At 41.8% G+C, this 27,592-nt stretch overlaps 1 protein-coding gene across 50 annotated transcripts in view; it reads left to right on the plus strand.

The window, feature by feature from the left end:
* The first annotated feature begins 252 nt into the window (after positions 1 to 252).
* LOC135293390 (collagen alpha-1(I) chain-like) overlaps positions 253 to 27,592 on the plus strand; it is a 406,941-nt gene continuing 379,601 nt past the window's right edge. For 17 of the 50 annotated variants that reach the window (XR_010355485.1, XR_010355484.1, XR_010355489.1 and 14 more), the window contains exons 1-2: positions 302 to 553; positions 26,752 to 26,831. Coding sequence is in view for 8 of the 50 variants with exons in the window: in XM_064407473.1 (XP_064263543.1) it covers positions 317 to 553; positions 26,752 to 26,831 (317 nt within the window). In the remaining 42 variants the exon portion in view is untranslated. Of the gene's footprint in view, positions 554 to 6,874; positions 6,945 to 10,334; positions 10,416 to 26,751; positions 26,832 to 27,592 lie in introns of all 50 variants that reach the window. The other 33 variants (XR_010355494.1, XR_010355505.1, XR_010355515.1 and 30 more) reach the window with 10 other exon arrangements.

Consider the following 27,592-nt stretch of genomic DNA (forward strand, 5'->3'; position numbering starts at 1 on the left):
GTCAGAAAGCCAAAGGAAATCCGCTCATGATTTCTCCACCTGTTCCAGAGCCCTGCATAACAAGGCCAGGAGACAGGAGCCTATCTGGGCTCGCAGGGACTGGCAATTCCTGCCCAAACCACAATTACTCTTTTTGAAACAGGCCCTAGCTTAACAGACGAGCAGGTGCCCAAAACCGGGAGAAACCTGCCCAAAAACACGCTCCCGGCCCCTCGTAGCAAAAGCAGCTTGTTAAATTTCCGCCGCCTCCCCCGCGCCGCAAGCGCCGCCGCCCCCGCGCCCCTCGCCCCCTCCGCTGCGCCGGGGATGGCCGCGGATGAGGAGACACCTGGGTTTCCCTGGCAACAGGTGCCGCGGCGGCCGGGGGAGCCGGGAGAGCCCGGGTTTCCCCGCTCGGCTCCGCGCCGCCGCCGGCTCCGGGCGCGCCTCGCCGCCGGGCCGGGCCGGGCCGGGCCGGGCGCCCCTGCCCCGCGGGGTCCCCGGGCCGGCCCCGCCGCCCCTGGCAGGAGCAGCCGGGGCACCGGGCGAGCAGCGGCCCCGCCCGCAGCGGAAGGTAAGGGGGTGCTGCCCGTGGCGGGGTCGGGGCGATGCAGGGCGCCCGGGGCAGCTGTCCGGGTCAGGCACCGGGGCTCGCCCCGGGCCGTGCATGGCGCACCCGCCTCGGGGAGGATGCAGCTCCTCAGCACAGAGCTGAGCCTCGTTTCTCTGGGGCTCGCAGGTTTCCCCCTCGCTACCCTCCGCCACCCTGCCCGCCCGGGCATCTCCCTCCCCAGCCTCTGCCACCGCGCTTGGCTTCGCCGACGGCCTCCTCTTGGCTGGGCGGGTTTTCCCGTCCCAGAGAGCCGCCCCTGCCGTGCCCTCGGGGCCGCCTTGCTGTAGCGCGGGCCTGGGCCCACACTGCTGGCATCTGCCCTTTCACGCGGTTCAACCAGCCAAGGCTTGCCCGCTTCCCCCTTTATTTCTTCTTGTTTACATTTGTCCTTAGCGAAGGCTGGCCGGTCACCGGCCTCGCCGGTGCCGTGTCCCCCCATGGCCGGCGGTGCCGGGCCCGGGCGCTCGCTGCAGGCGCTCTGTGCGGTATCCCGGCCCGTCGGGGCGGGTCCTGCCGCCGGAGCTCGGCTGCCCGCGCTGGGCCCGGGCGCATCAGCCCGGGCACGGGTTTGTGTGCCGGCAGAGCTGGCTCCTGCGCGGCGGTGAGCTCATGTCTGCCTGCGCGGGCCCGCGGGCCAGGGCTCTGCTGCCGCGGCGGCTGCGGGTCCCCTTCCGCAGGGGCAGCCCCGATTCGCGCTGCTCCGTGAGGTCACACGGCCTACGGTGGGCACTAGTGTCGGGCTTGCCACGTCGCAGCCAAGTAACTCCTTTCCTACTGCTTTATTTTCTTTCCTTGAAACTCAAACCTAAGGCACAGTGAAGGGAAAAGAGAACAGTGCATATCCTGGTACACATTCTTAAAAAAAAAACAAAAAACAAACGAGGTATTTGCAAATGCAAAAAACATTAAAAATAATCTTTAGGAAAAGTTCATTAAAATATTATCCCCATTTGACATTTGCCTATTTGTTTTGTAATAGTAACACTTCAGTGGCACTTGCTAGTAAGGTTAGATGTCAAATACTCTTCCCATAAAATGGAGCTGATTGGTGATCTCAGGCACTGATACAACAACAGTATCACAAATGAAGGTACAAATTGACCTTGAATGTCAATTAACTGAAGGCTTTATCCACAATTTTTTATTGCACACAAGATTTCTGGACTCCTGTGTCCCTGTGTTTCCTTTGTGTTGTGTTTACAGAAAAAGAAAAGAAGCACAAAGCTCCTTTTGCTTTACTAAAAGCAAAAGTTGTTTATAGTTTTGAGGCCAGTGTGATATTTCCCGATAATGTAAAAATTCAATTGAAAAAGGAAGTAATGTGTTGCCTTGCATTGTTCCTCCAAATAACTTAGAGAGAGATAACTTGATAAAAACATTTCTATCACACCCTCTGGTTAGTTAAGTGCAGCTATTATGGTTCCAAAAATAGATAGTCTCTGAAAGTGCCTGAAATCTGCAACATGGAGGTCAGTTTCTGCACAGAGCCTTTTCTGCCACAGCCATTCTGCCTTAAAATTTTCATGTACTTCTGTCTGTTTCTTTAATTCACTCATAGTTTTTCATTGTTCTATAAAATAGCTGCATATATGAAATCAAAGAGAGACAAGCTTGTAGTCTAGAAAGTAGCCAACAAGAGCTGTTTGATGCAATAAAAATAAAAGCATTCAGTGGTTTGAAATAAGGAAAATTATCACTTTGAAAATGGCTTTTGGCAAAACTCCATGACTAACTTTCTTTAAGAAATGTATCTACTAAACAGTGAATAACGAACCAATATCTCTATAAACTATCCACAGAATTGCTTCTTTGTCTTATTTTTCAATGACTTATAATGTTTTGGCTTTCCAGCATTATTGATACTAAATCAGCCGGCTGACTGTGGGTCTGTCTGTACAAAGAGAGTTGCCAAGAGTTGCAGAAAGCCCAGGAGGAGCGTGCTGGGCTGGGGGCTGGGAGATCGGGGCCATTTCCAGAAGGAGCAGGATGCTTTTCCTTGTGCTTAGCCTCGGGCATAGACATGGCTTACTCCTTCCCTCAGTCAAAGAAGGAACTTCAGAGGCTTAAGCATACACCCGGATGGCTGCTAATGAGACTGTTCTGTCTCTTCATATATTTCAAAATCTACATGCCATATTTCAGTCTCAGGCCTTCTGGGCATTTGTGTCTAATTAGGCTGGAGGGCCTCCAGTTCAAGATTACCTAGGCTGCTTGGTGCTCAATTTCTTTATATGACTTTGGCAATAAAGCAGATTACCGTGGGTTTATGTGCAAGCAAATTAGGGACAGATGTAAGCATTCTTATAAGCCCTGTTCCTGTTTTCTCAGCACGAACTGAATTCCACCATCATCTGTTTCTTTCTACATAAAATGTGTAGTCTTCTGATTGTAGCATATTTATAACTGGGTGTTATGTACTCTATAAGATGCGAGACTTTTAAATACTTCATTTTCTCTTGCCTTCTTTTTTTTTTTTTTTTTTTTTCCCAATGGAAAACAATACTGCTTCAGGAGAAGTTTCCCACTTCCAAATAGAAATAATGAACAAGAGAAAAGGACTCTGGGCCTAGTAGAGCTATGCATAGAACAAATAGCAACAAATGTTTTAAGTTTGTTTATGTTTTCATAACAGCCTAGAGTAGAATGGAGGAAACAAAATACATAGTACCTGAGCTGGTGTTTAACAGTATGAAGTAATAATACATTGTTTAGGACTGCTACTTACTTGTGCTTTAAGAAAACCCCAAACAAAGTCCCTGTGCATTATAAGAGAAATATGTAAAAACTGCTAAGGCTGTCTCCTTGGCATCACTGAATAGATAAACCATATTGTAAAGTTACAGAATCATAGAATGGTTTGGGTTGGAAGGGACCCTAAAGATCATCTCGTTTCAAGCCCTTGTCAAGCAGGGAAGCTTTCACTAGACCAGGTTGCTCAGAGCCCCATTGAACCTGGCCTTGAACAGTTCCAGGGCTGGGTCGTCCAAAGCTTCTCTGGACACCCTGTGCCAGTGCCTCACCACCCTCACACTAAAGATTTTTTTCTTAAAAACTGATCTAAACCTGCCCTCTTTGAACTTAAAAGAGTGGTTTAGTCATTCCTGCTTGTCCTATCATTACAAGCCCCTATAAAAATTCTCTCTCCAGCTCTGCTGTAGCCCCTTTAGGTACTGGAACCCCAACTCTCTCAGCCTGTCTTCATCGGAGAAGTGTTCCTGGCTTCTTTGTGGCCTTCCTCTGGACTTGCTCCAAAAAGTCCCTATTCTTTCTGTGCTGGATGCAGTGCTCCACGTGGGGTTGCCTGAGAGCAAAGTAGAGGGGCAGAAAAGTCCTCTTTCTAGGTGCTAGATCCTCTCAGGATGCTATCCCTGCTTTTGTTGAGCCAAAACCTGAAGTGAAATCCCAATTCCAATGAGCTAAATGACAAGATTTACTGAGCAATTGTCTCATCTTACATGTCAGGAGAGCTGGGTACATATTCAAAGGTAGTTGTCACCTTAAAAGAACCTTAAAAACATCTAGAAATACATGTTAAAATAAAGTCTAAAACCCATCATAGTCTTTAAAAGTTAAGTTTTGGAATCAGAAATACTGTGTTTGAAAACAAAATTCTTCATGACCTCATTAGGAAGACTTAAGAATAACTGTCACCTGATACCCAAACTCCTGCTTAATGTAAATCTTAGGGATTTTACCTCAAGCTCCCCTGTGACAGCTCTGCAGAAATGTTTTGGCACTGAGATGGTGAGGAACAATACACCATGAAAAGTGAGTGGCTTCTGCCTGTCAGGCTCCCAGATTTTTCCTTGTGATTATGCAGTTTGCTAAAGTAAATTTTTATTTCTTTGAAGAAAAAGAATTACAGAAGAAACACTGATACATAATCCTTGGATTTAAATTGTATTATTGAAATAGTTCTGCATTTGAGAATGCTCTAAAAAAATCAACACTTTGTGTTTATAGGACTTGGAGTCCTGGTAAACTCATTATTCCTAATATTGCATGTGTTATGAAAAAGAAAAAAGGCTGCCTGTATGTCATATAATGACAGATGTTTTCATCCACCAGAAATACTGAGCAGCCACCCTTTTGTAGGCAACTTTTATAATAAAGGAATTTCTTTCCTTTATGAAGGGTTGAAACAACTGGGACAGGCAATCACATCTGAAATGCCTCTGCTTTCATTTCTGGAATACGGAGGAGTAAGAAGTAAGGAGACATTGCCTGGTGTCAGGAGCTGAATGCTTGGGCATGGGCGTGGTGGCATCTGCTCTGTTCTGTTGAAGGTGCCATGCCCTGCCCTCCCCTCCCCAAAGCATGGTGAGGCACAGCCGTGCAATGCCTTTGGAGTCTATTTCTGGGCTTTGTGCTGGGAACCTCTGTCTATTATGCAATACAACAGCACATTTCTATGTATCATACAGTCATTCATTTTCATAGAGAGCAAAGTGACTGATCAATAGCAGAATGTGCCTTCAGAAGAAGCTGAGCTATTTTTCATGGGAAAACTATCACCCTTTTCATCCTGAGATGAAACAAAAATCTCCAGAGATGAACAAAAATCTGCAAGCACTAACCTTGAAAAGGAAACATGTTTGGCCCTGATGGAGGAAATGCAGGTAATGTTGTTAGATAGCAATCTTAAAAGATCTCAGAAACTGCAAACCTAAGTGTAGTTGGTGTTCACCAAAATAGTTTTCTAGTGAAGGGCTTCATAATTATTTTGTATATCAGATATGTGTTTCAAATGTAAAGGAGAGGTTAAATGCCTTAATGAGTTAGGAAGACAATAGCCTCATTTATCAAAAAGATAAGAGGAATACAGATGACAGAATTATCAATATTCTGCAGGGAAAGAAAGCATATGGTAGAATTAAGAAATGTACTGCAGTTGGTTAGGGGCTTTGCCTTTTGGTGTCAGAACACTAACCTGAACTCTGAAAAAGCCTTTGGGGAAAAGATACTCATACAGACCCCATCTAGACTTAATGTGATGGTGCAAATAAAATGTGAGTGGCATTTTGGGCCTTTTTTTTTGTGTGTGTGTATGTGTGTATAAAATTGGAGTAGGACTCCGTGTATTGGATTATTCTACTTTTTATTTTTTCAACAATTTCTGAAGTCATTGTAGCTGCAGCTTGGCTGTCATGTTCTTCCTTGATTGGAAACTGGCCAAGGGGATGGTTGGCAAGCCTGTTTTTTGGAAGTCTGGGCATCTTGCTGCATTGGGCCCTCTGCAGTATTAATAAACCATGAATAAACTTCCTGGCATTTCTTTAACAACATTATGGTTAAAGAGCAATCCGTTTAAGCCTTCAGAGAATAGCTATTGCAGAAGAACAGAAAACACAGTCCATTGGCATCTAGAAAATTACTTTTTTCTTTCTAAAGTAAAAAGGATTTTTTAAAAAAAAAATTTTGCACAGCAGAAAGAATAGTCCTGGGACATAGTATAAATACTAAACTACCATTAATAAATGTAGTCTTCCCACTGAAAGGTCTTACACACACTGATTAAGAATCTCTTTTCTCACTTGATCTGCATATGATATTCCTTGAATTTTGTGTCCTGTTCTTGAATTTGTGTTTTGGGATCTGATCTTGAAAATGCTGTTCAGGTTGCTGTCTAGTTTTTATCTCAGCTGGCCAGAGCTGGCCAGCTGGCCTGAACATCTTGAAAATGCTGTTCAGGTTGCTGTCTAGTTTTTATCTCAGCTGGCCAGAGCCAAGTAGATATCCCTAGATCCAATGGAGATGTCCTTAACTTTCCCTGGACAGGGGGCTGCAGGCAGAATTGCTCTGCTGTGTGTCAGAGGGACATTATAAAGGCAGTTCTGAGGGAGCTCGTGGTTCGGGGTGCTGCAGGGTGAGCCAGGAGCCGTCGGGTCTGTGCTGCTGCTCCTCGAGGAGCTGAGTGGTGTGACCTGTGCCACGAGCCTGTGACCAGCAGCTTCTCTTGGGTGATATTTTCTGCAGCAGAGAATGGAACTCTGGGGGATGCACGCAAGGATTTTCCATGACAGAGGGGTTCTGTACTGAGTGTCATGGTAGCCGTAGTCTGCAGTGACTGCCACAGCTTTTCCTCTCCTACAGTGTTTCTCTACGTGGCATGCAAATCACTAGTGAGTGCCTAATTAGGCATAAGTGATCATGATTTTATTATGTTTTCCTATAATAAATGTATTCAAGTTATCACTGGTTTATTAGAATTACCAGTTTCATAGTACTGAAAACAAGTTTCAAGATAAATAGAAATGATAAAACATTTTTTTTCTGTCTAAGGATGTTAGACTTGATGACCAAAGACAAAGGAAACCCAACAAAGAAAAATTATTGCTATGGAAATCCCCAGGTGAGAAGGTAGGAGTATGAAGGCTCTATAAAATAAAAGTTAAGTACTTTAAGAAATTGATAAAGGCACACAGAAATCTCAATGATGAATGGAATAATGGATGAAATACCTTTTTCTTGTATTTTTTTAAATTTTATTTTAAAGAAGCCTAGTAAGAACAAAAGGAGTCTGAAAAAAGAGTGGGCTGTCGTTGGTTGAAAAATGTCTATTAGAATTAGAGAAAAGTAGTCATTGAATTACTTCTCTTCTTCAGATGTCAATAAAGGATAAAGTACTGAGACTGTATCTCAGCTGGTGGTGATGGTAAAGCACATAACAGCCTCCTCCACCTCTGCTGTGTGAGCTGCTGTTGTGCTACTCTTTGGCTTATTTAAACATCTGGACCTGACAACTAATACCCAGAAGTTTTTACAGAATTTGCTGTAGAGTTTGTTGAGTTATGAAGCTTGAATTTTTTAGTATGCTTGAAACATAGAGAAATTACAGTGAACTTGGAAATTTTTCACCAATGCTTTCAAAAGGAATCTTCTGGATAATTGGAAGCCTATCAATTTGGCTCTGGTCCTGGAAAAAAATGAAAGAAATTCTCTAACTGGGCTATGTTTAAGCTTCCTATCATTCTTTAAGTCTAGTCACCCGTGATTTTTGGAAAATAGATTTTATCAACCTGCCTTTTTATTCCTTTCTTTATTCTCTTTTTTGAGAGATAACAAAAACAGTTTGATCAATGCCATTGCGTTGAAGTAATATATAATATGCTTCTGTGAGGCATGATTTTTTGATCAAGTGACTAGACTGAAATGAAATCAATTTGATGCTTCTTAAATGGACTAAAAGCTGGCAGACAGGCTATGAAACATGACTGTAAATGGGTAATCCTCACTGAGTGTGTACCTTTCTGTAGGATCCTCTAAGAACTGGTTATTAGCAGTGACTATTTAGCACTTTATTGATGACCTAGATGGTAACAATATCAGTTTTCCACAGTAAATCTAAGAAAGAGGAAAGCTATCTGATGCAAGGGGATCTGATGGCGTGAGTAAAGTGGGTGCAAGCTGTGCTGTGCCCTGAGTGAGGTTTTAGTGAGCTGCTGTGGCTCTTACAGATGTAATGACAGTACTAAGGATAGAGAAATATTTTGCACATGTATGTTGTATTGCTGTTAAGAGGGAGAAAAGGGGTTACATAATGTCATGACAGTAAAGGATTAGAAAAAATGGACCCCCAAGTTCACTATCTGCTTGGTTCACCAAAGGGGAGTGGGCCAGTTTCGCTTGCTCTCTTTTAGTACCTGTTCTGGTTCATCACAAGGGAAAGAATTCTTCAGTGTAGCCAATGCCAGCCTAATAAAATGCACTGTCTAGAAGGTGAAACTGAGCAAGCAAGGTTTGTCTTCGTAACAGTGAGGTAAACTCACCACTGGAGTATTAGTAACAGTAGAAACATTATGTAAAAATAAATTCCAGTTAAAAAGGTCTGTGATTTTTAAAGACTTGTATTTTTCAGACCTGAACTCTTAAAGAGTCTTGTAATATAAAAAAAATTACTTCAATTCAGGATGTTTTTTTGTGCAATTTGTGGCCATTTCCAAGAGGACTGTGATTCTCTAATTGTTTAGAGAACTTTGGAGATTTATTCAGGCCTCTGAATATTGATAAAACTTATTGTAGTCTCTTGTTCTACTTAGATATTATATCAAATAATTGGTTTTGTGTTCAAGTTTTTACTGGCAGGAATGGAAGCAGGGAAAGTCATGTGTATGCTTTAGAACTTAAAGAGATGTCTGCACTCCCCTCTGCTGTTAGTCTCTTACCATGTTTCTTGAGCCTTCCAAAATAACCAGGACAAATAGACCAGGAATTTGACTTATTATTCCTTCTGTTTTCTGTTTTTTGGCCTGTAACCAGAGCAGATGAATGTAGTGCCCAACTCAGGCAAGGTTTCTATATTGACTAAATGCAGTAAGGGACAAAGATGAAATTTTTATGTTTGGCTAGAAGAGATTCTGCACTGTGCTTGACAGAGGTTTTATGAAAACCTTAGTAGAGAGCTTTCCTGTGACTGCGTTTATATTGCTTACATATGAAAGAATTTTGCGGCTCTCTTCAGAGCTCTGATTAAGATTATGTTGAAATTTTGTAATGATGAAATGTTGGGTGACAGAAAGAAAAACCAATTTCAGAGCTACAACTTAGATATCATGATGAGCCCAAGGGATCTTGATGAGGTTCTGCTCCTATCCTCAAGAGCTAGAATTTAGAATTTTGATCTTTAGAAAGTTCATTGCATTTAACTACAGCCATAAGTATCTGGTCAGTTTTTGTTAATGCTGTTCACTACTGACAGGGCCCAGAGTAATGACAATGTTTTGCATCTAGAAGAGTTAATTTTCACCTGCATGTTTTTCACTTTTTTTGCTAAAGCAATGGAAAATGCTCCTCAGTTGAATCCAGGTATTTCATATACAATTAGTACAGTCAGTAATTGTACGTGCCATTTCTCTCCCACTTTTGCCCACTGGAACAATTTATCCTTCCATCCTACTAAAATTGGAAATAATGAAGCTGGCTTGCTTTGCAGAGGACTTTGAAATGACTTGCCCAGATCACCTAGAAACAGAGCCAGGGGTAGTATCAATGAGTCTCAAGCTGCTCTTTTATCCACTGGACCGTGCTGATGACACCACTACATACTAAATTGGATAAGTACCCTAGAGCAAATGCATAACCAAATTTCAGGTGTTGCTGTCGGAATACAGTGAGAATATTTTTTAAACTGTGATAATAAATTATTTTTCAAATAGTTTTTTTAAAAAAAAATTATAAAAGTATAAACAGAAAATGTGTCCCCTCCATGTTTGTTCTCAAGAACAAATTTACTTTTTCCCCCTGTGGCCATAAAAATACTTCCTTTCCCACTCCATCCCCATTCCAGTTACTGCATTGAAAGCCTACTCTGTGTTTATGTTCAATTCCTATTTCAGTTTAGCAGTGGTAGCAGCTAAAAGATGCACAGTCTATATTCTCCAGCCGTTGCAGCAGCACTTAGACATTGGAACTGTTTGTAACATCAGTAGAACTCTCTCCTCTGTGAAGTCGTGCCTTAAAATGATCCTTTCTCCCCAGTTTTTGCCCCAAATTGAATTTCTTATAAGAACGGATAATTTCCCATCAGGCTTAAAAAAAAATCCAGTTGCTTTCTTTTGCTCCCCCCAATTTGTGCTGAGCTGTGCCCTGCTGTTTTACAGCTGGACTGAAGGTGTCTGATAAAGGACTCTGCTGTTCAACTGGAGCTTAGTGTAATGTTCTCTTAGTCTTTTGTCTTGGTCTTTTAGTGTTACAGTCTACAACTTACTATCTTTATCCCTGTTTGTCTTCTGTATCTTGCCAGAAGAATGAACTTGGCTGTGGCTGTCTCCTGTGGAGCCAGGACTGTCAGGGTCCTTACTGAGAAGAGAAGAGTGCTGCTGCTGTACGTGTCTATATTCCAGTGACCTGCCCACCAGCAGGCATTGCACACTTACCTGGGAGAGCTTCTGTTCACCTGTCTGATACCTCTGCTCAGAACATTTTGGTTATTAAATCATCTGTAGGAAAGATACTGACCAACCTTGGTGGAAGAGAAATACATACCAGTGTCATAGGCATACATGCCAAGAGCAATACTGATTAGGAGCTTTCTGGTTGCAATCTAGCACCCAACCTTAGGGGCATAAGTATTTTCTATGAGCAGTGGTAGCTATTTATGGATGATTCCTAAACACAAGAACTGAACGGATTAGCAAGATGCATGGTATGTGATTCTTTGCTCTTTCCACAAACATCAGGGTCAAGCTAGAAAGAACTGCAATGAGGTCATCAAAATATTTTTTTTCCCCAAGCTTTAAAGATCAGCACTGTTTTTCATGGAGCAGAATGGCATGGAAGTTGAACTTCTGTTCCCACAATTGTATTTAAGAAGTGCTCATGAATCTTGACAGACTTATGAGTGATTGTAAGCAGCTGACTGAAAACAATAGGCCTGTGCATGCCATGGGACATGGGTGGGCCCCAGCCACCGCCAGTGTATCTGTGCTGGCAGGTCTTGTGTGTCAGGTACCGTGTGCCAGGGCAGAGCCCCGGGAGCTGGGGCACACTGCAGCATGTTGGAGCTTCAGTCCCTGCTGTTCCTCAGCTGCTCAAACACTCTATTTGAAGAAATGGATCAGATAAAGTGCATTTTGTATGTTGGTTTTTTTTTTTTTTTTTTTTAAGAGGCTGAACTGTGTCTTCCCTTGATGCAAATTTCCATCTGAAAACATATTGTCATAGCTTTAACCCCAACCCACTCAGTTTGGGGGGCACATGTGGCCAGCTCAAGGCTACTTTGCAGAGAGGCAGGTACAGATGGGTCCATGTGTGTTCATGCATATAGCTAAATGTTTAACATGAATTCAATTAACTAAGGAAAAGATAATTCCTGCAGAGGTTGTCTTGGACTGAAGGTCTTCTGTGGGCAAGGGCAGAAAAGCTTACAAAGTCAAAGAATTACAAAGAATTTTCCTGATGCCAAAACCTTATTTCTTAAATATGAAGGGAAGGTACAGAGAGGAAAAAGAAAAACATAAAAAAAATGCAATGGTGACAGTGTTGATGGTGGTATTTGAGGATAGACCACCTCAGGATAAGGGGAATAATGATATGACAGAAACTTTTCCATCTGCAACTAAAAATATACTGCTGTTTTGTGGTTCCTGTAACTGAATCAAAATCAGTAAAACATTTTGCTTCCTTTCTTTTATTTTTTTTATTTTTAAATGCAATTGCCTCTGGGTGGAAAATGTTTCCTAATGTCTCCTAAATTCTTTAAGTAGTGTTTCTGTGAGTATATGAAGATATATTCTGCACCAAGGAATACTGTAGTCTGAAATCTGTTTTGGAATCATGTTCTCTGATAAATATAAGACATGAGAAGCTAAATAGTTACATTGAAAAGGCTTTACATTTGAAGGTTATTATGATATTAAATTACATATGTATAATTTTAAGAAAATACTCTGTTGACCTGAAGATAATTGAGAAGATATTAGTTTAGTAAAAAAACCATTACTGGAAATATATTACTTATGGCTAAAAAGCTGTTTATATACAAAATCTTTCATATCCCACATATATTAAATGGAGTGTACTCTGTCCATAAAGATCTTCTGTGGCTTACTATTTGGCACCATATAATAAAAAGTTCTGCTGAGATGAAATTCTGTATAATTTAAAGCCCAAATGAAGAAGATGCCTAGTAGGAAAGGAATAAAATGCAGCAGCTATAAATAAATGGACATGCTGAAGTTAGTATATGAGGTACTTTTTATTTCTATAACCTGGAATGCTAATTCCAAACAAAAAACTACAAAAAATGGAAAGGAATTACAACCACTGTCACACTCAAAGGGTCCGTGTGACAAAAGTCAGATGAAAGAAGAAATGAGATCACAAAAGTGGTATGTTTGCAAGAAAAAAAAGAGAGGCCTTTACCAGACTACAACTAAAACCAAAATGTAATGAGTTACTGGTCTTTATAAACCAGGTACTTTAAACAGTGAAGGGAATTTCATAGTTCAACAGTACTGCACAGGTGGGAAAGGTTGCATCCTATTTATTGCATTTTAATTTCTGTATCAGTTGAGGTATGTAATTTTCAGAAAAAGCAATTTAATGTGATTATCTGGTAATTCAGAGATCCCGTTATGATGTTTAATTTGCGAATGTTCATGACCTAGAACATTTCACTAGGCAGCTGATAGTGTGAGGAAGAGCCGGAGCTGTGGCTGCAGCCTCCTGCTGTGCAGGGAGCGTGTTGGTAGAAGCAGCTGCAGAGGAGTAAAACAGACTGGGAACTCGGGCTCCTGCTACATCAGCATGGAATGAAATCAATGGGTGGGATTGTTGTTCCCGGAGATACACACGGCAAGGGTGTGATGAGTGGAATTGTTAAACTGTAGCTGCACAGTGCTACCCAGGGACATAATACTTTGTGTCCTCAAGTCTCCAGGGGGAACTACAAGACAACAGGATTAACTATCAGAGTGGATTTGCTCTGTAGACAGAAACTCTTTTCTACATGATTGGAATAGATAATTGATGGAGGATCAGATCATGCAGACTTCTAAAGCAGATTAGTTTTTCACTTTTCTTTTTCTCATTACAGCCTTTGTCATTAAAATGGATATACTTTATGCCATTTTCTGGTCTCCTTACAGTCATTACACTGGAAATGTTATCACTTTTGTTTTTTTCAATTTTTACATTCCTGAGGCCCAATAGAATTATTTTCTATTAATATAGTCGGTTTCTGTGTCTTTATAAAAAAAGTAGCACAGGTGGAGTTTGTAAAGAAATTATACTATTTCCCGACACTCTAAATATGTTATTGTTTCAATAAGTGATTAATTGTTTTAGGATGATATTTTCATTAGGACCTAGCTTAAGTACCTGGTTAAACATAAGAAAAGGTGGTGATCATGACTTTCATGCCATAGACACTAAGAAGGAAAAGAGCTGTGTTTCTCTAGTCTGACTTTTAGTGTGAAAGAGATCCAGGGATTCTTGCATCTGACTCTCTATTGCTAGAAAGTCATCTAGCTTTGATCTGCCAGGGGCAAATGATGGAGGATCTAATACAAGCTTTTGCAGAGCAATTTTGGAGGACTACTTATTCGAGTGAAAAGCAATGAAATTGAAAATAACTGAAATAACTTTCTATTTGTGACATGAATTGCCTGTCACAGACATGCAGCCTTAAAAAAAAAAGTTTTAAAAATTTAAAGTCTTGATAAAGAGAGAGTTGCTTCAAAGAAGAATTAATACACAGATGTTGTTTGGCTTCTGCTGTATGGGACTTCTCATTTCATAAACTCTCATTGTTCAAACCATATGCTCTATTTCTAGACTGAAACTGTCTAGTTTTAATTTCTATACTCTCCTTTTTTTTTTTTACAATAGTTTTGTCTTTTATATTAGTTGTTCAACATCAAAATAATGAGCAAGGATGCCTAATTTTGGTGTATGTGTGGCTTATAGGAGGCACAGATTTTGGTTCACTTAGGTCATTCAGGCACCTTCAGTTCATACCCCAGTCAGGGTCAGAGAGATCAAAACCCACACAGAATTCTTAATTGTCTGTACTTTATAAAGAATATGAATAGGATAAACTTGTACACCAAAGATCAGCAACACTTCCTTTTGTTCTGTGTCCCAGATACCTGATGTGAGCAAATGCCCTTGAAACAAAGTGAGACTGAGAAATACAGCAGTAGGTGTTGTGTGTTGGTATATGTGCTCCTGGAGCTTACTGGTATCCTGTTAATCAGATGCTGCTGATTTATATAATATCTGTATTGCATCTTCCATTTTTTAAAATAATATTTTCTGGACACCTATGATGATGTTACTTTTTGACATCAATCGTATAACAAACTGGCTTTTGCTTTCAATTTCATGCCCGTTAAAATGGCTTAAAATGGGCTGCCCCCTTTTGGGGATAATCAGACTTTGGTTCAGCAATTTCAAAAAGCAATCCCACAGAGAAATACCAATAAACTAGAGAACCCTGAGCAGAGCAAGCCACTGCAGTGCAGAACATAATTCATAGAAAGCATTTGACAATAGCATTTTTGATGATTCATTCTCCTGACTCAGATGGAAGAAAGAACCAGGCATGGAAACGGTGTGCATTTGCAATAAAAGAATGAAGGATTGCGGGGGCACACTTGTTGTGATGACCCTGGAAATGATAGCAGGTTATTCTGGTGTCCATTCTGGGCCAGGCTGAGATGGGTCAGGGAGAGAGAGAGAGAGAGACAGCGCAGTCAGTAAATTTATGAATGCAATATAAATTATTGAAGGATGTGGGGAAAATGTCTAGCCAAGCATAGCTGATGACTTTTCTTATAAGTTTGTCTGGTAAAGATAATTTCACATGCTGTAGGGCATGCAGCATTGTGTGACATCCTAATTTTTTCATAAATTGCTCTGTGAGATGGGGGCAGCTCTGCACAAGATTGTTTTCATAGTGTTGTGTCTTGTATTTGCATTACCCTGTGACTAACTAGCAATGAGGTCTGCTTGAAGCTTTATGCACTGCTGAGCTGCAATAAAATCTCTCCGCCCCGTGAGCACTCTAGTATTTGGCATTGTGGTTGTTTTAATGGGATTATTTTTTCTTGTGCAGGGACTCCAGTTTGGGCTTCCCTTGTCTGGCCACATCTGCCATGAATCTTGTTGGATTTGAGTAGGTTGGTGATGCCTTTCCTTTGTCGTATTTAGCTGAGAACAGCCTGCACATTTAAAAGCATGAGGACAAAAGTTCCAGTGTGCAGAAAATCCTGATTTTTAAGGAATTCAGCTTAAAATGAAGACCACAGAATTAGTGTAGCTCTTGGTAACTGGATTAAAACTAACTACCTTCAGAAGAATTGCTGTGTAATGCAGTCTTCCCAAGGAGGCCCCCAGTTTGCAATTTTTTTGATTTGAAAAGGGCTGAGAGGGAAAAAAGTGCACTGTGCCTGGGTTTGCAAATCTCACATCATGTGTAGTCCAGTCAAGTGTGCCTGACAGCCCCCTCTGTAAACCACAAGTACATCCATAGCAACATGCTAGAGGAGGAGGAGGCTCTAAGGAAAGAGAAGGATGCTTTTTCAGTTCAGTCAGAAGTTTTTTTGCTGTTTGTTGCTTGCTGCTGAGAAGACCTTCAGTGAGAGGGTAACCAGGAGTGGGATGCACAAGTCTTGGGCACAGCGCAAGAGGGGCTGTGTGAGGCATTTTCCACTGAGCCCCAGCTTTGCTGCACTCTTGGTCCTGCTGTGGATGTGGTTCGTGTGTGCCTCAGCTGCATGTCAGGGTCACCTGTAGCTTGACTGTGCTGTGGGTGCACACCAGCTCTGGCCAAGTGACCTGGTGACACAATGGCAGGTGTCCAGCCCTGGAGGTGGGGGTTTGCTTGGCCTGGTACAACCAGCAGCAGTGCTGCGGACAGACCCTTCAGGTGGAGTGCAAGGTACTGATGCTTTTTTCAGGCTGATGCCTCTTTGCACTGGCCTTCAGAGGATGGTTTAGGTTTATTTTTGACCAATGAAGCATAGAAACCCAGGGAGAGGGAAGGAAGATGGTCTGATACAGATGCCTTCCCATTTTCAATTTTGTTGTTTTCACTGCTGCCTCCATGCATTTATGCCTACTAACTTCACAAATGCCTGGCAGTCTGTAAGCTTTACATCCTCTTTCTTTCAAACTTGGCTTAACCTGTCTGGGGAGTCTTCCGCAAGACTATATGAGTCACAAAAAGTAGCAATATGCTAAGTTAAATACAGTAAATGATTTATCTCCTCTCCCTCTGGTTTGTGTTTTGAAATGTACGCTGCGCGGTTTGATAGCTTCCTACCACTGCTGCCAGGCCACCTGTCCTGCGCCGTGTCCAAGTCTTTGTCTCCAAAAATACCACTGCAGCTCAGACAAACAGCCTGGCAGCCATGCCAGGGAAGACCTTTAAAGTTATGATCTCGTATCGCCACAGTGGGAGAGAAAGGTGTATTACACGTCTGACCCAACACTTCAGAACCACAGAGCTGTGTCTAAAATGTATGTAGAGAGCTGGTCAGCCTCTGGAAACTGGCATTGTATGACATCACAACAGTTAGCATAGTGCTACTGCTGTCTGTGATATTTTGTCTGATTTTTGTTTTGTTTTAATTTGTTCTTTTTTTTTTTTTTTAAATTAGTGACTCACATGATTGGAATTGGTGAATTAGGTCTGTATCCCTTGCCACAAAACCTGGAGTGAGTCCAGAGAAGGGCAACAAAGCTGGTGAAAGGGCAGGAGTGCAAGTCCTATGAGGAGCTGCAGGGGCAGCTGGGGTTGTTTGGCCTGGAGAAAAGGAAGCTCAGGGGGGACCTTATTGCTCTCAGAAGGAAGGTGTAGGCAGGTGGGGCTTGGTCTCTTCTAGTAACAAGTGACAGGATGAGACAAAGCGGGTTTAAGTTGCACCAGGGGTGGTTTAGCTTAGATACTGGGAAAAGCTTTTTCAGAGACAGGCTTGGAAATACTGGAAAAGGCAGCCCAGAGAGGTGGGTGAGTCACCATCCCTGGAAGTGTTCACATAACATGAGGCTATGTCACATGAGGACATGGTTTAATGGTGAAGATAGTGGTGGTGCTAGATTGATGGTTGGAATTGATCTTACAGGTCTTTCCCAACCATAAAAAATTTATGATTCTGTGAAAGCCAGTGCTTTTTCTGCGTGTACCCTTTATTTTGCCTGTTAGGGAGGATACTGGAAATATGTAATGCCATGTGGTGGCTGTGGATAGACACTTGAGTTTTCAAATAAGTAGGTTAAATGTAAACAGATGATGAAGTGGATGTCCCACTGAAATTTAGGTCTCCCAAGAGCAGTAGGGCTGCCTCTATGCTCATGTTTGGTTTTTGTAGCCTTGACCCACGTGTTTCCATACCCAGGGTAGCTGGCAGCAGCTGAGAGAATGGCAGCACCCTCAGTGCACAGGCCTCAGTGCTGAGCCCTGGGGTGCCATGCTGGCCCATGCGAGCTAACATAGTAGTCCCTGGGTCCATGGACACTCAGTTTGTGCTGGGCATCAAAGAGAGAGCAAGGGAATGGAGTTGCAGCCACTTGCAGCCACTTAGACAGTACTCACTGTATAGATGGATGTAACTGAACATTTTCTGCAGAGCCGCGGGTGAAAACCCCAAGTGGGATGCAGCTCCTGCCAAGCACCCTTGTCCCTGGCAGCAGCATCTTCTGGTGTGCAATGGAGGGACTTCAAGTATGGTTCCTCTTCACTGCTGAACTCTGCAGTAGGCACTACTTTGCACACCTTCATGATGGGCTGTCCAATATCCTCTGGGTCAAGGCCAATACTGATTGTGAGAGAGCTGTGGCTGAGACACTTGGTAAGAGCCCAGCATTCAGGGGATGACGTGAGGGAGCCAAAGTACCTCAAGTGTCTGCCTACGTGCAGTAGAATAGGGAAGCACGTCTGTTAAAACAAAAGGTCTGGGTTGCTTGTTTGGTTTTAAGAAACTTTCCATCCTCCCATTGAAAGAAGCCCTTGGGGTGAAAGGAGTGCAGTTGTGAGCTTAATATTGTTGGTGTTTGTTTTACCAGGGTTACATAATTGCTGTTTTCCTGGGAAATGAAATCATGGAAGTGAAAAGACTAAATTCACCAGAGTATAAGCAGGCACAACTTTGATTTCAGGCACCTGTCTGTGCCAGTATTTAATTTGGCACAGGAAACGTAGCATCAAAATGAATATGAACAAGTAGCACAGAAATAATGGCACAACTGGCATTCAGACACTGAGATGTGAGAACAAACACATCCCTCCCCAGCATGGGAAATTTTACAGTACATAGTGTGTGTGGAGGATGAGGACAATGACAGAAGCAGGCAAGGAGACTCCTGTGCAGCAGGAGTGGCGAGGAGGTTGGAAAAGACACTTTCAGAATTCCAATGAACCCCATCTTAAATGAATTGGATAGAGAAAAGGGCAAGCTGCAGCCAAAGAAGAGAAGCTGAAAGGGTATAAGGCCTTTCCTCTGTCTCGCCTTAGTAATTATCTCTTGTTTGCAGAGCTTCCATTAATTGGAATGCATTTCCTAATGAAATTAGGCTGGCAGCCAGTATTCAAGTCTTTTTACTGCTAGGGAAAATTTGTTCTTTGAACAACTCAGCCATTGATTTTTATTTGTGTTTTCATTAATCATGAGACTGTTATGTGCCAAAAATTCCATGCTCCATCATATTGCCTTGGACAGTCTGAGTTATTTGATTTATTCCCTTGCTCCTGTTTCTCAAAAATGGAGTTCTACAGCAGTGCCCCATTTGTAGTCACTTTGTTGTGTCATTTCCACATACCCCCCTTTTTCTTTTTAAACAGTGTTTTCCTTTAACTTTTTAAACAGGGCTTCCTTTTAACTACCTGTCTGTTGGGACAGCAAAGACATCCTAAATTTAACAAAAAAGAAAAAGAAAAGGGCTTTAAAAATGGTTTCAGTGACTTTTGTATTGTGGCATTTGTGAATTTAAAAGGATTCTCAAACTTTCCTTTTTTATGGCTAGCACAGGAACTATATCAGTTCAGAAGAGCGCATTTTGATGAGAGACCTTGACGAAGCGAAACTGGCAACAATTTTGCTGGAAGGGGTGAAAACCCTTTTCAAACCTCAGATGGTCTTTGAACTGTACTTTGCTTCTCTCTTTGAAAAAAGGTGGGACTGACAAGAATTACAGCATTATTTGGATGCAGTGCCTTCATTCTTGCAGCCAGGTCAGGCCTAGGTATTGCTGCTGGTGTGAACAGCCTTGTCCATCTTACTGGTAGGATGTGGTTTGATACATGGACAGTATCTGCATAGTACCTTATTTGTCAGGCTGAATTAATTCCAAGAATTAATCTTTCTGCTATCTCCTCACTACATGATTAGTATCTGTACTGATCATCCTCCACAGCAAATATGAATCTTGTAAAATGCATGCAGCCATTTTACAACAGGCTTTAAGTAATTGATCTGCTGATCTCTTTTCTCATTCAGCACATGGGAAGAACAGTGAGCAATGCTGAAGGTTAGATGGAGAGAAAATGATTTGAGTTACCTCCAGCTCAGAATGATCAAAAAAACTAGACTGGCTTTAAAATTAGTTTTTGAAAAGCAATCTGCTTAAGGTTCAGCTTAGTTTCTTTGATGTCTGAGACTTAAATGAATGCATGCAATTTACCTTTACAGATTTGTCTCAAGACATGCTAGCATAAATGGTTGTGAATTAAATCTTAATCACCCATCATCTATAGCAACTGGAAGTAGGGACAAAATTGGTAGTATGGGACCTATGACTGAAAAAAGAAGAGAAAACCCCAGTAGGACTCTGCATTTTTCAGGACTGCAATTTATACAGCAGTGATATTTTTTTTCTTTAACTTACTACGGCTTCAAACTGTGTGTGTGTATTAGACTGTATGCATGCAAAAAACCTCACACAATTGGTGTTGCTTTAAGAAAAATAATTTTCTCATGTTTAGTTAAATTCTTCTGCTTGTGATTCAAGTTTTATTTCCTATCCAGAAAGTAAATAGTGCAGTAGTAGTGATCTTCAAGAGACTGGGTGTTACTGTGAGAAGTCACACTGAGAAATTATGCTGAGAACCTCGTAATACCTTGTGTATTACGGATGGTGTGAACAATTTAGTGGTGTTTCAACACATGGTTATGGTGAGAAGGTCAGCCAGAGTCCCTCAGCTGCCGAGCTGAGGCTGTAGGCTCTGTGCAGCTATGACAAAAATTGTGAGTGCAGGGGGATGTGCTTCAAGAAGGACTAATGGACTGGGTTAATGGGATGTTCAGTTAGAACAGTTCACAAAGAGAGGCAGCCCTAAGATCAAAAGAAAGATGTTTCTGCAAGTATTGGAACAAACAAAAGGGGCTTTAGGTGCATCTTTCACTGGAAAATGATGAGGGAAAAGATGAAGTTCTATGGAGGGTAGTCTTGTAAAGGGAGAGAAACAAAGGCACTTAAATTTGCCTCAGGTTGTTGTAACTGTTGTCTGAAGAGACACAATAGAAATTTTCCCTCTTGAGCTCTATGGATATTTCCTTGTAATCGCTTTGAAACAATGTTACTATCAGATACCTAGAGTACAGTATCAGAAAGGCTATGCACCAGATATTACAGCATCTTGAGTGGGCTTTCTGGTCATACATTTATACAAACATGGGTGGCATTTTCCCCTAGCTCTGGAGCTGATCAAACTCTCCACTGCAATGCTCTCTAACAAGCCCTGGCACTTCCGTGAATTTTTCAAATAAGTGTCTTAGTCAGCCAGTTCTTTAGGTTATTGATTACTGACAAGCTGATAGTCCTCACAGACTTCCTGTCTGTAATGAAGAAGATATTCCATGTATTTCTTTGTGTTATTAATTCTTTCTGGTCTTGGGATGTTGTAGAAAATCTAGCAGGATGTAGCTCCTAGTTTTAGTCTCTTTCTGCACGTTATAAAACAAACAAACTGGGCACTTCCATTCCTGAAATTGTAACAACAAGATCAGAGTGACACAAGGCTTTCAAGGATTGTTTCCTTCTCCATCTACAGCTGTTACCTGACTTCTCTCCATTCACAATGAAATGGCTACAGAAAACAAGGTGTTACAGATGCAGAAGGAAATAGCTGTGGGAAGAACATGTAGTTCCTAGTGATGCTAGAAATATATTGCCACTGGGGAATGTGGTAGTTTGTGTTATTGAAATGATCAACTCTCTCTTTAGGCTCTGAAATTCCATGACTACTGATGTGTTTGTAACAGCGGTTTCTGCTCTCTCTTCTGACAGCATTGTACCTATCTTCAATATGTTTTGCGTAAATATGGGAGAGAAATACAGATGCACACAGCATGCAGGTGTCTGAAACTGCATTGTGAGATTCAACTAGCATATGAACACAGTACCAGAATGAGATCATATGTGGCTGCTGGAACATTTACTTTTCCCAGCAAAAAAAATTATTTGCTTTTCACAGTTCTTAATAAATGGAGAAAGGCTGTAGATTTGTGTTTTGTCAGCCTGTCTTTCCCATGAGGTGTTCATCCTTTATAAATAAAACAAAATAAACCAAAAGACATTGTTTTGACACAGTGCCTGATTGTAAGAACATGAAGTTGCAGCTAGGAGGATTCAAGACCAGGCTGTCCTGGGGAGGAGCAGCTGCCACTTTCTGTTGCAGAGCAGAGTACAAGAATGCCCCAAGGCATTGTAGGGAATAGTGGGGGTCCTGTGGGATCATCTGCAGCAAAGGATCATGCACATAGGGCCTGGCATCAAACTCAACTTTCCTTTCTGGTGACTCTGCTGATGCTGCTATGGCAAGTGCCTCATCTCCTGGTTCTCCCAGCCTGAGAGATACGCAGTTAATCTTTAAATAGTTGATAATTCCTGCACCTCTTTCTTCTTTTATGTGGTAAAGCAACTGTCTCTGCTTGCAGTTCTTTCCCAGTGACAGTGGTTAAGTGGGGGTGATGGCAGTGAGTTAGTCTATATTTTGGTAAAGAACATTAGTAGAGACTCATCAGAGGAGTAGCAGCCTCATCTGTGCTGAGGGAGAAAGTGTGACAACAGTGCTGGGAGAGTTCTGGATTGAGCCTTGATGAATGGAAAATGGAGAGCTGCCCCAAGACACCTACAAAGCATTATCTGTTACCTGTTTGGGCTGTTGGTATTGATTGGTGTCACAGGCAGTGGTTGCAAGCTATCTGTCATTCATGTGGTCTCTCTAGGGTGACCAAAAATTGCACCATGACCATATATTTTCTTTACTTCTTAGCATGGTGTCCAGCACAGCTGTGACTGGTGCCAAAGTGCTTGGGCATCTTCTAGGAACCATCTTTTAGGAGAAATACTTGAGAAATCAATTTGTCAATAGGTAAGCAGTTTGTCAATGGTCATGCCTATCTTATAAACCTAAAATATTTCATACTATGGGAATTATTTTCAAATCCTTCCAGGCTAATGATGCTATAATGGTGTTTTCACTGGAGACAAGACATGATATGGAACTTTTCTTCCTTGAAGACAGTGGTTGGCTCCAGACTTCTCCAAATGGTGCTCGCTGGGGAAAACAGCAGCTCATTAGGTATTACTGAGAGCTGCAAGTTCAGTCTCTGCTGAACTGATTCATGACACAGCTCTGTGATGCCTGTGCATGTTACTCATATTCCCTGTGATTGCAGTCTCCCATGCTGCACTGTGTTGTCCCTCACACATATATGTGTGTCTGAACAGCCACTGTGGCTCACATACAGAGCAGATTTTGAAACTTTACTAAACATCAAGCAGTAAAGGTTTTGAATGAAGTTAAAGATGAGGTGGGGGCTGAATTTAACTTTGCCCTGAAGAGCCCCCTTCTGTTGCTGGAACCTTTGCATGCATGGGTTTCAGGCTATCCAGACAGTTGGTCCCTTTTAATTTGTTTTGCCCCAACGTTTCAAGTTGTAATCGTTTCAGAAGATTAAAACCATGTGTTTTAATGCTTGCTCAGAGAGTGCTTTGCAGGCCTCCAGAGAATGTGTGTATGGACTCACAGATCTGAGGTAGACTCAAGATGTTGAGCAGCACAGAAATGTGGCAAGCCAGAAATACGTTCAGACACACTTTTATGGTTTGTCTGAGTGTCCCCTGTGGGACAGGAGCCGAGGGTTTTCTAGGCTTATGCAAACATTGTTTTGATGCTACAGCACAGAAGGGCTGAGTCTGCTGCCTGTGCTTGTGTGTGTGACATACACTAGCTGTGCCAGAGCCAATAGGCACTGTCTTTTAAACCCTGCCATGAATAAAGAAATACTCTCTGAGGTTTTTCTGAAGTCCTGCAGCAGGGAATTCCTACTCCTGGAACCTTTATTTCTTTTCTTGGAAGGAATTGGATTAATGTGTAACGCTCTGTCATCAGGATTACCTGCTGATACTACCTTGATAGCTTTCTCGTTTTCTTTTCCTGTGTTAGCATATGGAAGCTTTGAGTGGTTGATGTGTCCATCTTGTCCACTCATTTACTGCTTTATATCCTCTCCCCTCACCACCCATTTTCTGCAGTGTAGGAAGACTAAACTGTTCCAGGGCAGAGAAGAGATGATGAAAGCAGTAGGAAGTAGGTTGTAACTGGATTTTAGATGTTTTCTGCTGGTATTTTTAAAAGGGTTTGCTCTGGACTTCATGGAATGCTGGATGATGGGAAAAACCACTGCCAAGGTTTTTCCCAGAGAGGAAACTTCAATGCTAAACTTCCAGGTCAGGCAGCAAGGATTTAGTACATGAGGAGTAGAACAAGACTGAGCAGCATATAATTTTTCCTGTAATTCATTCATATGCAGGCCATTGAGAGGCAGAGTTATGTCTCTCAGGGATGTGATATGAACATGCTGTAGTAGGAGCTATGCAGTTTCATTGGTAATGATCCATGTCAGAAATGTCCCTGTATTTCCCCTGGCTCAGATGAAGTCATGGGGTGATAAAACTTTTTCCTCTTGGCCCTTTTCCCTAGACAGCACACAACTAGGGGCAGTGATTGCTTTGTGTCCTGCACCTCTCATCCTATATACTTTTTAATTTCATGGATTGAATTATACCTGAGCCTTTCTCTTCAGTGATCCTCCATGAAGTTGAAAGTCCTGCTGGTTTTTCTGTGTCAGGAAGGAAGGCACTGCTGTCCCTCAGACCTACTTGCTCATGGCTTTGACAGGCTATGTGCAGAGGAACAGGATGGAGCCGCTCTCATTCCCACTTTATCATCCTTTGTCAGCTGGTGGGAAAAAAGCTCTGTGCTCTGTACTTGGGGGAATCCTGCAGGCACTTGAGCAGGCTCCACAATCCACACTATAGATCTGACCCTGGCACTGTGTCTGCTGCTGGCAGGAGACCTCCCTCTTCAGTGGTGTGAAGTGGAAATAACGTAAATCCATCTGCAGCAAGACATGGCTAAGCACCATGGCACCTCTCTCTGTATGGAAACTGCTTATTTGTGAATTGTGTCAAGGAATGGTTAGTTGGAGGGGTGGTCCTGACACCAAAGTGTATCTTTTTGGGGTCTGGGTAGTGTGAATGATACAGGGGACTGGGTCAGGAAGGGAGAAGTGGTTTCCTTCTGGGGAGAGGTGAGCACATTTAAGGAGATCTTGGAAATCTCTCTACTGGTTCTTCTGAGTTTCTTATAATGCCAGTACACCCACTAACCACACTCTCATTGACTCAAGCTTGTCATTAATTTTTTGTTAGACTAAATGTTCTTGGGATCTTATTTTAGGAAATACAGAGTGCTCATGGCCATAACTGCAATCCATAAAGTTTTTGCTGTCAGTGTAATAGCAGAGAGAATGCTAAGTAGTCTCAAAAAATGAGTGGGTGGTATCTCAACTGGGATATTCATAATCAAGGAAAACTTTTGACCTTACATGTCCTGTGCTGTGGATGTAAGCTATGATAATCCTATTTTGCCTGAAGTGTTTTTACTGCTGCAATGCGCTCTATTGGAAGGGATAAGAACACTATTAATACTGCATTCACTGTAAAAGGATGTGGCAAATGAAAAACTGGTGCATACATGAGATGGCACACACTAGATACTGACTTCTGCAGGATCAGAAAAGAAACTAGAAAATGCAGCATATACTTACACAGAAATTGAATTTTCACAGATGTGCTATTACTCCCTGTTATGACTTTAATATGTCTTTTACCTTTACACTTTTATAAAAGATGTGTGTGAAAGTATGTTTCAGGAAGAATTTTCATGTGGAGAAAAAAAGAAATATTAAAATTTAGTTGGCTACCCCTTCTATGTTGCAGTAGCCTTTAACCCTCACCTTCCGATTGATTAGGGCAAAGAAGAATCCTGTCTTGAAGTTTGTTGTCCCACCTACCTAGAACACTTCCTAGTTTGGCCTTAACATGAAAGACTGGAACAGAAAAGGATCATTTACCTTCAATTATTGCATGAAACAAACCTGTAGTTGTTAACCCCTTGTGCCTTGGTTTGCCAGGCAGTCTTAAAGTGCAAACAGTTGTAAATATAAAGATACATTTTCATACAAGCAAGGGCTTTTCCTTTTAATTAGTGTAACCTTAGCGACAGTTGAGAGGTGTTGAAGAGCAAACTACCGAACAATTTACTATGGCATGAAAATCTCATGGATTTTGCTGGAGTAGGGGAAGAGCAGAGGACTTCTTCTCCCCTCATATATTGAGTACAAAATCTGCCTGAGCACTGCTAATGTCCAGTGTGATTTTATGATGTATTGTCTGCTTTCTCTTCAGGTTCATTGAGCTGCTTTAAGCCACCACTTGAGATTGTGCAGCAGGGTTTCTTGTCATCCAAGAACAGTGTAATGGTTCTGTCCCCCTTGCACTCACTCATCTCTCCAGTTCACTGGAGGGTGATGGATGTGTTCCTGCTGGGCAGGCTGTTGGGGATATGTGCCTCAGGGCCCTGTCATTGTGTAGGTGCAGACAGGGATGGGATGGTTTCTCCCACCATAATGCTGTCCCTCAGTGTGTTGTGCCACTTCCTCTGTGTACTGGGCAGGGAACACCAGCACTCCCTTGCTGCTTGGCTCAGAGGGAATCCCCAGGGATTGGGACAGATCCCCACCTCTCTGATGGGCCTGGGGACCCTTGGCTGGGTCTTGTTGATAACTGTAACACAATAGCCAAGCCAGATGATGTCCCATCTCTGTGTGTCAGGCCCCCTTCCCTGGAACAGTTTTGTTTTCTTCCTGAACCCCATAAGCCAGCCAGCTCTCACAGACTTCTGTAAAAGACCACAAATCTTGGCCTTTGTTCAAAACTCTATCTAACTCAATAACTGAATGTCTTTGAGAAGTCTTGAAACTGAGAGCAGTATGCGTCAGCACTCCTCTTAGGACTTGTTTTGTGACAAACTCCTTTGTTCCTTTAATGCAAGGTGAGAAAATGAAACCCAAAGTTTGATTTACTTATCAGTAATACCTGTATTTTTTGACTGATGCTACTGGCTACTGTATTTTGCACAGTGGCCAAGATAGAAACAAAATCAGCAGCACACCTGATTTCTGTGTATTTTTACTTGGGTTTACAAAAGACTATGACATCAAAAAAGCAAATGGCTCTCTAATGGCTGCAATCAGTCTTGCTCGAATGTCACATTGACCTTACTGCTAGTGATAATATTGAATTCTGTGAAGTTTTGGTCAGAATTTGGCAAAGATTGTACTGATCAGTCTTTTCTCTTCTACATATAGGTCTCCACTGTTGTAATTGGAGGAATAGAGAATGTTGTCTTCACTTTTAATAATTTGTCTATGGGAGAAGTACTTTTTCTGTAAGTTCAAACTTTTTACTTTATTAGTTATAAAAATGCAATTTTTTGCTTACTGATGCTGTCTGTGCAATATATTTTTCCAGTGCTTCTGCCATTCTTGTCTGAATACAGTGGGGAAATTGTGACATACTTGTTCAAAAGCATGTGGGACTTGGAAATCTGTTCTGTTTTGTTATGTTTTGCTTGTGTATTTTCTTTTTTAATAAATATATGCTGAAGGTAGGCTGCAAACCAAAGCTCTATTGTAACCAGTTACAAAGCAGAAAATTCTCTTTTCTAGTCCAAATGCCCTCATCAAATCTGTATCTGAGATTTTGGTCAACTCTAATCCAGAGACCCTTGAAGCAGGGGTCCAAAGCCTGCATTGTGGTATTACTATGCCATTTGAAACATTAAAGCTTAATTTTCAAGGTAACCTAGATGTATATAATTTCTTATTTCTTATTGTCCCTTTGGCATTGCCAAACAGCCTTTTCTCTATATGCTTAAATCCCAAAATATGTAGTTTATTAGTATTTTCTGTTCTAGTAATGCAGGCATGTATCTAATTTGTCTTAGTTTGGGTCCAAATTGTTTGCTTCCTGGGTTGTTTCCCTTTTGCTTTCCTCCAAGGGGTTCATAGCTGCATTTCCTACAGAAGCAGAAGACTGGAAAACCTTCTAATCCAGAAAAGCTGTATTCTTTTTTCTTGTTGAAGTAGGCTTCAACACAATGAGCTTTTGGGCCACTTTCCAACAGCATGAAAGAAAATTTCTACTTTT

Source organism: Passer domesticus, chromosome 2, assembly GCF_036417665.1.
Source record: "Passer domesticus isolate bPasDom1 chromosome 2, bPasDom1.hap1, whole genome shotgun sequence".
In the NCBI taxonomy this organism is placed as follows: domain Eukaryota; kingdom Metazoa; phylum Chordata; class Aves; order Passeriformes; family Passeridae; genus Passer; species Passer domesticus.